The 13,744-nt window shown below is 35.2% G+C and overlaps 1 protein-coding gene across 2 annotated transcripts in view; it reads right to left on the reverse strand.

The window, feature by feature from the left end:
* Window positions 1-11,880, reverse strand: part of LOC111376880 — a 32,430-nt gene extending 20,550 nt beyond the window's left edge. The window contains exons 1-13 of one of the 2 annotated variants that reach the window (XM_022999885.1): window positions 11,414-11,880; window positions 11,117-11,257; window positions 10,874-11,031; window positions 8,936-9,104; window positions 8,744-8,842; window positions 8,480-8,557; window positions 8,347-8,406; window positions 8,105-8,262; window positions 6,672-6,873; window positions 4,370-4,489; window positions 3,578-3,660; window positions 3,349-3,459; window positions 2,863-2,961 (exon numbers count right to left, since the gene is read on the reverse strand). In XM_022999885.1, the coding sequence (XP_022855653.1) occupies window positions 2,863-2,961; window positions 3,349-3,459; window positions 3,578-3,660; window positions 4,370-4,489; window positions 6,672-6,873; window positions 8,105-8,262; window positions 8,347-8,406; window positions 8,480-8,557; window positions 8,744-8,842; window positions 8,936-9,104; window positions 10,874-11,031; window positions 11,117-11,257; window positions 11,414-11,416 (1,481 nt within the window). In that variant the 5' untranslated portion in view covers window positions 11,417-11,880. The remainder of the gene's footprint in view (window positions 1-2,862; window positions 2,962-3,348; window positions 3,460-3,577; window positions 3,661-4,369; window positions 4,490-6,671; window positions 6,874-8,104; window positions 8,263-8,346; window positions 8,407-8,479; window positions 8,558-8,743; window positions 8,843-8,935; window positions 9,105-10,873; window positions 11,032-11,116; window positions 11,258-11,413) is intronic. The other variant, XM_022999886.1, reaches the window with a different exon arrangement.
* Window positions 11,881-13,744: the final 1,864 nt, after the last annotated feature.

Genomic DNA, 13,744 nt, shown 5'->3' on the forward strand with positions numbered 1-13,744 from the left:
TCCCTATTCCTACGATCGCGTCGAAAATATTCTTGATCACTTTGTTCACGATGATATTGTCTATTATGAAACGCTTTAGAATTAGTGTCAGTCAAACATGAGGTCAAACAAGAGGTTCGCTTAAAATTGCTCAACTTAGCAGCTAGGGTCTTTCTCTCCTCACGAGTAGCAGTTATATCTGATTAGACAGTCGATAGGCTAGTGGCAAGTTGCGCTAATTGTCTAGTGAGTGCATCATATTGGGATGGATCCATGGTCAATGTATTGGAAATAAAGACGACCACCACGCAACTACATGCAATGTAATACCAGCTAAATGATGTGCTATGATGAGGTCAGTGAACAATACGTGCAAGCAATGGAAAATAACTTGTACCAATTTTTTTATTATTTAATTTTAAATATTGGGATTAATTAAATCCAAAACAAGCTAATACTGCCGGTACATGTAAAATGGCAAAGCAAGGGTCAACACACTAGTCAAAAAAATAAAGACGACCACCACGCAACTACATGCAATGTAATACCAGCTAAATGATGTGCTATGATGAGGTCAGTGAACAATACGTGCAAGCAATGGAAAATAACTTGTACCAATTTTTTTATTATTTAATTTTAGATATTGGGATTAATTAAATCCAAAACAAGCTAATACTGCCGGTACATGTAAAATGGCAAAGCAAGGGTCAACACACTAGTCAAATTCTCCAATCAATTTAAGTAAGGAACAATGGATGTCAATTCGATCACTGGTGTTAATTCGATTAATGGTTTCGATCAAGTAGGGTTTAAAGCTAAAATTATCACGATAACAGCAGCACAAGATTTTAATTGATGCAATTTTAAAAATGAAGCAGCAGTATAAACCAATACAAAATAGAGATCAAGGACTCCCTGTTGTTTAGTTTTGATTATTTGTATGCCAATTGATCTGAATTGCCGACTTATGAGCCCCAACTATGCTTTTGTTCTTCCCTTCGTGTCCAATGGTTTTAGCCCCTGTTGACTGTAACTTGTGCTGGTTTTGGTGTGGACGTAAAACTGTGTGTGGGCTAAAATTATCACGATAACAGCAGTACAAGATTTTAATTGATGCAATTTTAAAAATGAAGCAGCAATATAAACCAATACAAAATAGAGATCAAGGACTCCCTGTTGTTTAGTTTTGATTATTTGTATGCCAATTGATCTGAATTGCCGACTTATGAGCCCCAACTATGCTTCTGTTCTTCCCTTCGTGTCCAATGGTTTTAGCCCCTGTTGACTGTAACTTGTGCTGGTTTTGGTGTGGACGTAAAACTGTGTGTGGTGACTGTGGCTTTTATATTGTTGAGATGGACGAGGAAATATATGAGTGTGGTAATTGTGGTGGAAGTGTATGATCTTGGGTTGGTGGTGGTGGCCTATGGCGATGAAGCGGTAGTGCTCTGGATGCCTGGGTACAATAGATAATGAAGTGGTGGCGTGATGGTGATTAGAGGCGGCAGCGGTAAGAGAGTGGCTGTGAGAGAGAAATCGGGTGAAACTGTAGGGTATTTGATGTTAATGGATTGGTTATAATCGGGCTTGGTTGGATATTTGGGACTGGGCCAGATGTGAAGGGGTTTGGGTCCTGTTATAGAGATGGGCCAGCTGGGGTTAGTGTTTGGGGAGTGGGCCTGGGGTCGTAGAGAATAGGCTGGGTTAGTTGGGCTAAATGTGCTTGAATGCTAGGATTTGAGATTTGTGGAACAACACCACAATTTTTTTAATTTATGAGCAGTAGTAGGAAGAAAAAAAGACGAGATTTTTTTTTTGGGACGTGAACAGTACCCGTGAACAGTAATTTATTTATTTATTTTTTTTTTTTTAAGAAACTGACCAAAATACTAAACTGAAATTCTAGGTGAACCGTACCCGCGATGAACAATAACTTTTTTTTGGGGGTTTGGGTCCTGTTATAGAGATGGGCCAGCTGGGGTTAGTGTTTGGGGAGTGGGCCTGGGGTCGTAGAGAATAGGCTGGGTTAGTTGGGCTAAATGTGCTTGAACGCTAGGATTTGAGATTTGTGGAACAACACCACAATTTTTTTAATTTATGAGCAGTAGTAGGAAGAAAAAAAGACGAGATTTTTTTTTTGGGACGTGAACAGTACCCGTGAACAGTAATTTATTTATTTATTTTTTTTTTTTTTAAGAAACTGACCAAAATACTAAACTGAAATTCTAGGTGAACCGTACCCGCGATGAACAATAACTTTTTTTTTTTTTTTTGGGAAGAACTATGAAGAAGTTGGAAAAATAATAACTTGACTGCTCATGCTAAAAGTTTATTTATTTGTGCTGTTCCACAAGTTCTTGGGAAAGAAATATGAAGAGATTTTTGGATTGGAGATGAGAGATTACCCAATTTTAGGCTCTCATACCAAATTTGATGCAGCACCAATGGGACAATTAATTGAGAAATAGAACAGATCTATAGGGAGAGGGAATTAAAGAGAAGAATGGGGAATTAGGGGGGGGAAGAAGAAGAATTTAACAGAAGAGGGCAGAATAAGGGGAGGGATGCGCTATAAGCCACCAAAATAATTATTCATTCATCATTCACTGAAAATTACAATGCAAAATAAGTTTAAATAGTAAAGCAACCCTAACGAGCTTGGGCCCGAGCCCATACAAGTCCAAATTTAAATAATAGTTCAAAAAAATAAATAAAATAAGTAAACGTCATCCGATGTCCTCATCAAAAGGAATTAGAGATATAAAAATGTATAAGAACAGAACCCAAAAAAATATGCAAAAAGCAGAACCTTTTTAGCTTATAAACCTTACAAATGCTAAAATCTGCAATTCGATATATAAGAATAAATCTCAGCAGATTCACCTTGATAAACCATTCGAGCTAACATTAAAGGGATTCGTCTTCAAGGCAAGATCAAATATATTTGAATTCATCATCATTGTTGCTAATTGAAAAGGCAAGCTGCATGGAAATTTGGGGAAGAGGTTAGGCAATAATTAGAATATAGGAAAGTGAAAAAATGACAATGGTGCAAAGTTCTTGATGAACTAGAGAGGCTGTATCTAGATTTGCGCAATTCATGTGCCAAAGCCCTATACCACGATAGTGACACCTAGTGACACTTGACCATGACAATACAAAGGCGTATCATTGATTCCTGTTAATTGTTATTTAACTGATACATTCGAGAACAACATATCAACATTTTTAGACAGCTGGTTCAGAGAGTCAAAGACATTATTTGTTCAATATTTAATCTTCTGTTGTAAATATAGGATCATTAACAGGTAAAGACAGTAAGTGAAATACATGGAAACTTGAGATGACCAAGAGAAATGCCATGTTTACCATTTTAACATTTTTGACAAAATAGTAACTCCCATGGACATCATTATTGCACCGTTGCAGTTGGGAGGTAGGCTTTTGACCAAAGCACATAAGATCTCAACCACATTAACACTGCAGCCAAAAGACGAGGATTTAAAACTTAAACCCAGAAGCAAACAAGTCCAACGTAAAATAGAGAAGAATAATAAACCACAAGACAATGAAGAAATGCAAATTTCAAGATTTCTACAATGGATATTTTTCTGGTTTTCCTGCTGAAGTTACTTCACCGCACGAAGAACTCCCAGCATCCATTAGAGCATAGCATATGGCCTGCAAATCACAAGATATGACTAGTTCGTATTATAATAACAACAAAATTCAAAAAATAACCTTAAAGAATACTTCTACACTATCTTTCAAGCCAATATGAAGGAGTAAATGCTGCTCAAGAAGTAAACAGAGATGTCTGTAAATGGCTTGTTCCTCCACCAATATGACATTTACCATCTTGGTAGATAAATGGGACATTATCAAGGCATCATTCCTCAACAACTACCTCCCAAATCCACAAATACACCCTTCTACCCCCTCATCCCAAACAAGGGGAAAAAATTATGCTAAAGAAGAAAACAACTTATTCACTTCCAAATACGGACCATCAGAAAAACTGCAAACTTCAGCCAAGATAAAAAGAATTGAAGCAAACCTTGTTTTGTTATCCATTGCAGCAGCAATGTTTCTCTCATTATGCTAACTATATATGGATAATAACTTGACAAGAGCATAAAAAGCTACAGTCAAGTGGCATGTCTAAATCACTACAACTCACTATATGCTTTCATTAATTACTCAATGAATATTAATCAACTCAACAAACCAATAACCAACAATAGATGGATAAAGATTTTCTTAACTTTGTACATATAGAATATCACACTGACATGCACATTTGAGAGCTATGTGAATTTAATGGACGCAAAAGAAAAAGTCTTCGACAATATGTCAACAGACAAGAATTGTCAACTTCAAAATAGTTTACCATGTTAAAAGTCACTAATCGACTCAGCAAATCAAGAGTAACAGTGCTCTCCTCAAAGCTTTTCAAATACACCTCTTGACCCAAACGCAGAAGAAGCACAAGCACTCCAGATTCAGTGTACTGCGCAAAATAATCTAAACCTCAATAAAACAAGAAATGAGAAAAGAAGTGAGGGAAAAAGCTACAACTCCAAACAGTTATTATTAGAATACGTCACAATGCACATTAAAATCATGATCAACAAAGAACAATTACAATGCCATGAAAATACAATTTTTAGCACAACAAACATAATCTAAACCAGAACTTATGTAATAACCTGCTGTCGGAAACTTTGAGGTAAAAAAAGTTACAATCCTAAGTAATAATATTAAATCAGTTACAAGCGGTGCATAATATGTTAAAGAGCAAAAGGAGAAAAAAAAAAGTCAAAACATGCAATCAAATTCCATACAGGCCACTATTGCACCACAAACCTTGGGCAGAAAATTGAAGTTAGCAAAACCATGCAACCCCATTTCCCGTATGTGTAAAGATGACAAGAACAGAAGTAAGGAATTAGAAAACAAATAACAAGCAAAAAACAATGAGGACCCCAGCAAACTTCAGCATTGATTGCCAAAAATGAGAAGTTTAGAGGAGGGTAGAGCTAGCATTGAATCACTTAACCCTACTGTTACCCCACCCAAATTGGGGGAAACAGTGCGAGGGTATCCTGTACGAGTAAAGATGACTAGAACAGAAATAAGGAATTAGAAAACAAATAACAAGCAACAATCAATGAGAACCCCAGCAGACTTCAGCATTGATTGCCAAAACTAATAAAGTTTAAAAGAGGGTAAAGCTAGCATTGCATCACTTCACCCTACTTTTATCCCCACCCAAATTGAGGGGAAGTAGTGGAAGGAGGATATTCTCCTGGGAAGATCCTTTCAACTCCTATTGAGGACTCCAGCTGACTTCAGCATTGATTGCCAAATTGAGAAAAATTAACAGAGAATGGGGTAGAGCTAGCATTAGATACCCTTCATCCCACTGCTGCCACACCCTACAGGGAGGGAAATAGGGCAAGGAGAGTATTATCCTAGGAAGATATTTTCCACTCCTATTGAAGATCTTCACACCCAAATATACATGCAGATGCAGTGAGAACTATAAAGTATAAACTACTATAATCCAACTTCTTTTAGTCTTTAAAATTTAACTATTTTATTTTTATTTTTTTTTCCTTTTAGTAAAGACTTTAGTATATACATAGATCTAGAAGAGAGAAGATTTGGTCTATCTAAATTCCCTTTTTTCTCTCTCTCATATCCTGAGAAATGTTGTTATGGATCAAATGAAAATCATGTAATACCAAGAGCAATTATAACATGAGACAATAGCCAAAAGCAAGTATATAACATGCGGTTTATCACAACCACTTGCCGATGTGACAAAGAAAAGGAGATCATAATATTTGTATCTGAACTCAAGCCTCTCTATTACGTTCTCCTTACACATAGACAGAAAAAAGATCAGTTGAGAAACCTTATATATAGGAAAGAAATACCAAAGCAACTTAATACATGTGCAATCTGCCACATATACCCTAGAAAAAGGTTTGTCCAGCCTTTTTATATAAGGAGGTAATATTAGGGCAACCTAATACACGTGCAAAATGTCCAATATACCCCCATAAAGAAAGTGAACAGTCACATCCAACAAGAGTTCCGTTGCTTCAGAAGGAAATGCAGAGTTACATGAGTTGACTTTTTTAATCAAGAAGAAGAAAACATTTGTCAAAGACATAATTTAAATTAATACATGTGACCCCTTTCTAGCAGCTTAAGCTTTTTGATGAAATGGTTAACAATATTGGTTGTGGTCTTCTTAAACCTTAGTCATTGCACGGCATATAGAATGCTAATTATTCCTTGTGACTTTAATAGAGAAAACCATTTCAAATATTAAAATTAGATGAAAACTAGATATCATTATCTGTTAACAGATGAAAACTCTAAATTATGTGCTTGTTTGTGAGAAATTATGAAATTATAATGAAAAGGAGTAGTAGATCCCACAAAAAGTGTGGATAATAAGTAGGCAATAATTGTGCATATGTAGAGGAAATTAATGTTTGATTTTGACTGCAAATTATACTGAGATTATAATTTTTTACAATGATGCATTCAGCATCTGCATCCAAAAAATAGTAGAAACTCATCACAAAAAAATTTGACAGCATATTATTACATGACATGAGAATACTGAAAAAATCAAACAGAGTGGACCAAAATCAAAAACTAAACTCATTGTTTACCTCCCACCGTACTAGAGCAGTATTACTGTTGATCATTCTTAACACGTGACCGCGAGATCTACTGGGAATTACAAACCCTTCAACACCAGGAAGATGCACAGGGAGGCGCGCTTCAACAATCTTTGAAGAAGCATCCACAACAGAGTTGCTACTCATCTCAAATGGAGATGATAAGCCAACTGATTTATCAAGAAAATTAAATCTGTTGAAGAAGACGTATATTAGTAGACGATTCCAAAACAACATATGCTAGTGTTTTGGCCAAATTCCAGGTGGAAAGAGATAAAATCCAAGGCATTATATTAAGGGAGAAAAACTTAGATCTTTACTTTCCATTGGTTTAGAAATCGATACATTGCATTTCAATAACCACACACTTAATTGCCAAAAAAATAATAAAAATAAATAATATCTCTTCATTTTTTTCAAATTAAAGCTGAACCCATGTTATGCTTCAATCTAAATACAAACCATTTAATTAGTTCCTTTTTGAGACACCTCGCCTATGTTTTAGATATACATAATGGGAGTCTTAGGTATAACATTTTTTTTGGTTGGGTTTGCAGGGCTGGGAATTTGATGATTATGTGCTACTTTTGACATCTTCATACGAGGTACACATCAGGACAGGAGAGGGTGATTGTAGCAGGTGGAGGTTGACAAGAGACGGTATATTTTCAGTTGACACTTATTTTATATCCCTATCACGACTGTCGGAGAGTTCATTGTATGGAAATGTAAACGTCGAATAATCTTCGAACAAGAGGCTTCTATATTACAAAGTGGTGCTATATGTATAGGAGGAATGGGGAGACGATTGACCATTTGTTTCTTCATTATGATGCTGCTCGTTTACTGTAGAACGCTATTCCGACGTCGCAACACATGAATTGGGTGTTGCTAAGGCGTATGGAAGACATGTTAAAGGCATGGAGAAGAAATTTTTGTGATAAAGATGGTAAGCTTGTATGGGACCTTATTTTAGGTTGCATCGTATGGTGTGTGTGGAGAGAAAGAAACAGCCGCTATTTTGATAATTAAATACGGAAAACAGAGCAAATTAGAGAATTATTTTATTTAACATTGAATAATTAGTTTAATGCTATGGCTACTAGACAAATAGACGGACTGCCAATTTCTTGTTGTTCCTTTCTGGTTTAAATTGATAGTACACTTTTTGTATATTATGCATTGATTAATAAAATACTTGATTGCCTTTAAAAAAAAGTTAATTAAATCTTAAATCCGTTTCCCCAAAGCTAAAATCAGCCCCATAGTAAAATAGCTTTAGATCTACCCCTGGCTTGCCATGAAGACCAAATAGAGAGTGCCATAGTGTTGATATGTGCCCTACACCTGCAATCCTTTATTATACAAAGAACATTGCACAAGGTAAGAAAATGGAAGAAACACAATACCAAGGTCACACTTACGCGCATTCGGCCGGCCAAGCTCCTTCTGAAAGGGCTGATAAGAACTGCACAAATTCAATAGTCCTGAATGGAAACTCACCCTCCAAATTGCAAAGAAGACACCGAATAGGACCATCGACGAAACTCTCCCTGTCCCAAAACTGAATGCAAAGTGACTCCTGCACCATATCAATGATCTATAAAATAAACAAGAAAGAGGATATAATGCCTCTTAAGGTCTTAAAAAAATTAGTTATCCAAACCTCTCCTCGATAGATTTTGCAAAGGATTTCCAGAATTACTTTTAGATTTTTATCCTCAAACTGTACCATAGAGAAAGTGGGTTCAAATTGTTAGCACGTGCTACTATTTGCAAGTATTTGCATAGTGAAATACCTGGAGACTGATTTCATAAGATGCAATAAATGAGGATATAAATGTTCTCAAAACACTTTTGTAACCTGCAATAGGACCCTGAAAATAGGAGACAAAGGAACAGTCATTTAAAAACAATAGTCAAACTAAACATGCATCAAAACAGGATGGAAGTACGAAGCAGAAAATGAAAGAGTTAAGCAGTGAACTACATGGAAGAAACAATGTAAACTAGCAACGAGACACCTAAATACATTCACAACCATCAAGGGAGATTTTACTCACATCAGAATCCTTCAATGTAGCACTTTCAAGAATTTCAAGAAAATAACTCAAAGATGAAACCTCAAAAGCTTGACGAACATAACCAATGTGATCTATCTCCTGACACAAATCAACAGGAGAGACAGCAATGAAAATATATTGTTCCAGAAAAACACAATAAATTTGTTGATGTGACATTCTAATAATATGTACCATCAGAAAATTATTCTCATCTTTTTCCGGAAGAGAAGAAATGAGACAGAGAAAAACTGCCCACGTAAGGATCAGAGGGCCTGCTTCTTTGGTCTCAAAAGCACTAAAACAAGATATTATTGAATCCATTTCTTGAACATCAGTTATGGAAAAAGCAACAGAACCCTGCCTGAGTAAAAATAGCAGATATTCAGCGACCATAGAAGGGGGGGAAAATCTTCGTATCTATTCTGAATATACAAGAGTACACAAAGATCATTATGTACAGGTCGATAAGTTCAATAAACAACATTCCTAGGCATATGGGCCCACCGTCTCTAGCTGTAACAATAGCTAATTTAGCACTTAATAATTTGTGGTGCACTCAAATTGACATGATGCACCAAATAATATTAAGAATATGATAACTAATATCATTTAAACACAATTATAATATAGAATAATGAATTCAAATCAAACGTCTGCTCACACATTTCAAATCTTCTGCAACTACTGTCCCAGATGCGTGTCCAATTTTAAAAGAATTCCTTACACCAGTTCTTCTTTTCATGAGTCCATTGCATAATAGGGTCTCGAGAGAAGAACATGATGTCAAAGAGGGTAATGGAGAGACAACTAATCCCATCCCCCCCCCCCACGTCAAAAAATTCCCGATCATCCTTGACCTAGAATGGTGATCTCGAACTCCTGGTGGAACAATCTAATTTGCAGGCAAAAGATAATACATCTTTTGTATTAACTTAATTATAAAAATAGAAACATTGCGGTCATGTTATAAAATATATAGCCATTACCACACATGTAATATTTGACAGAACTAGTTCCCACAAGTCTCACACATAATAAGCCTTCAATACATTCATGGTCCCTCAATTGAGACCAATCACAAATTTTGTGTAGCAACAAGAGACCTACCTCAAATCAATAACTCCCTTCAGCCACCCCAGGACGTCCAATCACCACTGTTACACTTTTTGATCTCAGCCCAAGGTAGTCATGAACAATGAAGGGCAACATTGTAAGAGAAAAAGGTGTTGGTCTAAGGGATTTGTTGCTAACTTTCTTTTGCTATTTGCTCTGTTTATTTTGAAATTGTGGCTATCAACGTGCACAGAAATGGAAAACAAATGTGAGGCGACAGGATAGCATTTAACTTATATTGTGTATGTGGCTCATATAGAATGGAACACAGGTTCCCTTTACAAAGATATTTTCTTGTACGGGCCTTAAAGTCTTTTATGGGCCTAAACTAGAGTTAATATAAATAATATGTTATAACCCTATTTTTCACTACTGAATAATATTATCTCCCTTTTGCTCTCGTGGACGTAGGCACACTGCCGAACCACGCAAATTCTTGTGTTGATGTCTCTATTTCATCTCTTTATTATTGCGCACTAAATCCAACAACTTATTTTTTTCAAGACTTCAAAAATTACTACTACGTTTTTTTCCCTTATAAACATCTAGCAAATTGAATATCTTAAAAAAACTTCAATTATTATGCACTACACACTAGTGTGAGCCCCTACAACACTTAAATTCTCAAAACAAACACTCTCAAACTCTCCCATTTGTTCCCACTTTCTGTGCTTGTGCTCTTAGTATGTAACTTGCATGATCTAGATACTCAAGTTATGGCGCATAGAGAAACTTTGAATTCTCTATCATTGACGAACAACCAATATATCAACAATGCACGAATATAACAGCTTCATCTATCTGTTTCTGCACATGCTTTCCCTCATTACATGCTTTTACAAATGGTTTTTTGGTTAATTCACTTTCCTAAAGGTTTTTAAATCTACTGTCAGAATTCATTTTTTATTTTTTTTATTTTTTTTTTTAAGTCTTACTGTTAGAAAAAAATTAACTTGACATGCAATCCAAGTATAGATGACAAGAAAGGGAACTAAAAAATTGCTCAAAAGTCAAAACCTGAACGGAATTTCATCGTGGACCATTTGAAGGAGATTTTCCAGGTCCAAAGCCTCTATGAGAATAAGTAGCAGCTGCACTTTGGAATGATAGATAGAACGCACTGCTTCAGGTGATATTGCCAGTTTCCCAAAGTTGTATGAACCAGTAATGATGTCCTGAATTTGATCGAGCACAAATTAAAATAGAAGGGAAAGAAAATGATGGCAAATGACAAATGCAATCACCTCAATAAAAGATTACCTGATAAAGCAAGCACAATCTTTTCCAGCATTTGGCATCACAAGTACAAAAAGACTCGTAATAAGCCAGGAAAAGAACCTCCAGGATCAAATTCTCTTCAATAAGAATCTCCTCAGCCCATAGAGTGTAGAGGTCAACATCCTGTGAGGCACGTCCTCAGATGTACGTTAAGATTTAGGATAAGACATATAGGAAGCAAAAAGAACAATAAGTTAATATCTAAAGTGTGTAAGCCAAACTCTAGAAATTAGGTGAAAATCTTTAGCATCAATCTTCAAATCTTCCAATCAAACTTACCATCTGCTCAGGGTAGTTGGCAGATAGAAGGTCCTGGAAGACGGAAAGTAATTTACTTTCAAGTCCATCAGAAATCAACCTCTGAGCCTCCTCTAATACACCAGACCCTTCTGATCGTCTTCCAAGATATACTGTATTAATACATCAACATTACCACGTGACGAAAATGTGTATCATCATATCTTTAATATTATCGATGAAGAATAAAATGAATACACCAAGATTAGACCAAATAGGATGAGAACTAGGAAGGAAAGATTGTATTGACAAAAAATGGTTTGAGTTAGTGATGAGGACATCCAGTTTATTTATTTCATTGGACTTTTATTTTGTTTATTTTAGTTGGCTTATTTTTATGGACTAGTGTAATGGGCTTGACCCTCACTCTTTAGGGTTTATTTTGTTATTTAAATTTCTTCTTCCTATTCATTGATTTTCTCTTTTTCTATTAATTTTCCAGTTGGTGCTACATCAGTTAGCAACCCAAGTTACCCCTTACTTTTGAGTGAAACTAAAAATAATATAAAAAGCAAGTTTTTTTTTGTTTTTTTTTCTTTTAACAAAAAGTCACTAAACAAATTAAAGCTTCATTTAGGAGAGATTTTTTCAAAAATCATTTTTCCCCAAAATCACTTTCAACCAAACATATTATGGGACCAATAACTTTTCCATACTTTTTAACAACGTATTCTCCAAAAATATCATTTTTCACTTGAAAAAATCTCTCCCGAGCAAAAACAAATGTTAAATTAACCGTGTGATAAAAAATTAGATTTGTTCTTAGGATAAGAGTGAAACTGTGAAAGCTCATTAATTAGATGTCGGCAAGAAGAAATTGGTGTTAAGGTCTGCTCTGGCACTGAACAGTAACTTCAGTTTTGAAATTCTATCTGCAAGCTAATGGTCAAGTACTGCCAAGTTAAACAGGTAGGCTTTGTTGATATGCCTTACATGAGTGAAAGACTGACCCGATTTTTTACTAGCATGATAAAGCTAAATTTGCAGATATATAAGAACAAAATAGAAGAATGAAACCTCAAAAGGATAATCAACAATCGCAATAGGGATTCTCATATATAAAACTCCGCTGATAACATTTTCCTTGGTTAAGTGATTTCCTCCCATATACTAAGCAACAGTAGTAAATCTGATGCTATTAACAGTAGCATAGAAATTCTAATAAACGTAACTGTTTATCCCATTTTTCTAAGGTTAAAAAGTTCCCATGCTCTAAGCATTTAGTTTAAATAAGAGAAGCAAAGAGAAGCTTTGCTAGCTATCTTGAATAAATTTGCAATATTGTTAGTGAAATAATGAAACTAATTGTTTCTAATAACTTCTTTGCATATTGAACACCAAAAGTATATATTCCCGCTTCCTGTACACACTATTTCTGCAATCGGTAGCCAACATTTCAATCAATTTAGAACTCATCAAGTCTACCAAAAGTCCACCATTTTTGAGAACTACCTCATATCTACCATTCTTTTGTTTCTCCTAAATTGTTTGAAAGAAGTTTGTATGAAACATGCTATTTTTTAGCCATGTGCTTGTATCCTATATTTTAGAAGTTTGAAAGATGTACCCAAGTTAGCAACCCAATACTAGACCAAACAGGATGAGAACTAGAAAGGAAAGTTTGAAAGACGTACCCATGTCCGAAATTTGAATTCTTTTTAGCCATATCCCCGTATCCTATATTTTAGAAAATAAATTATCCGATACTTAGATACGTACCTATACTCAAGTCTGAGCATCATAGCTTAATGGTAATAAATGAAACCTATAAGCATGCAAGGACTAATCTATACTGCTTTGAACCTCAAGTAAGATTCAGATTATAATAACTATAACACAAACCAACCTACGATTCATGGGAAATTTTTCTGATCTACGCCCAATGTTTAAGGTGAAAATACATGTGTAGCACCACAATCCTATAAATACAACACGTTCAACAGAAAAGAAAGAAAAAACTGCAATAAGTTGAAAAGGAACAATATGGAGACTCAATCCAGAAGCACGGATACTGCTTCAGCTTCAGGCAATAGATAACTCTTCTGCATCAAGGCTGACAACCAAAGGTTGTGATTCTATAGCTTGTGATTTTCATTCATCCAATTGATAGCTACTGAAGTTTACAGCAGGTTAAAATCTAGACAGAGACTGCATGAAGAGAGAAACACTTATCGCACATTGAATTAAATTACTAGCTCAGGAACATGACATCAAAGTTATTTTGCTTATGCATCTCAATTATGGCTGTTTCTTTTCTTTTCTTTTTTTTTTTTTTTTTTTTTTTTATGATAACTTAATATTTTATTATTTATT

Source organism: Olea europaea, unplaced genomic scaffold, assembly GCF_002742605.1.
Source record: "Olea europaea var. sylvestris unplaced genomic scaffold, O_europaea_v1 scaffold1572, whole genome shotgun sequence".
Classification (NCBI taxonomy): Eukaryota; Viridiplantae; Streptophyta; class Magnoliopsida; order Lamiales; family Oleaceae; genus Olea; species Olea europaea.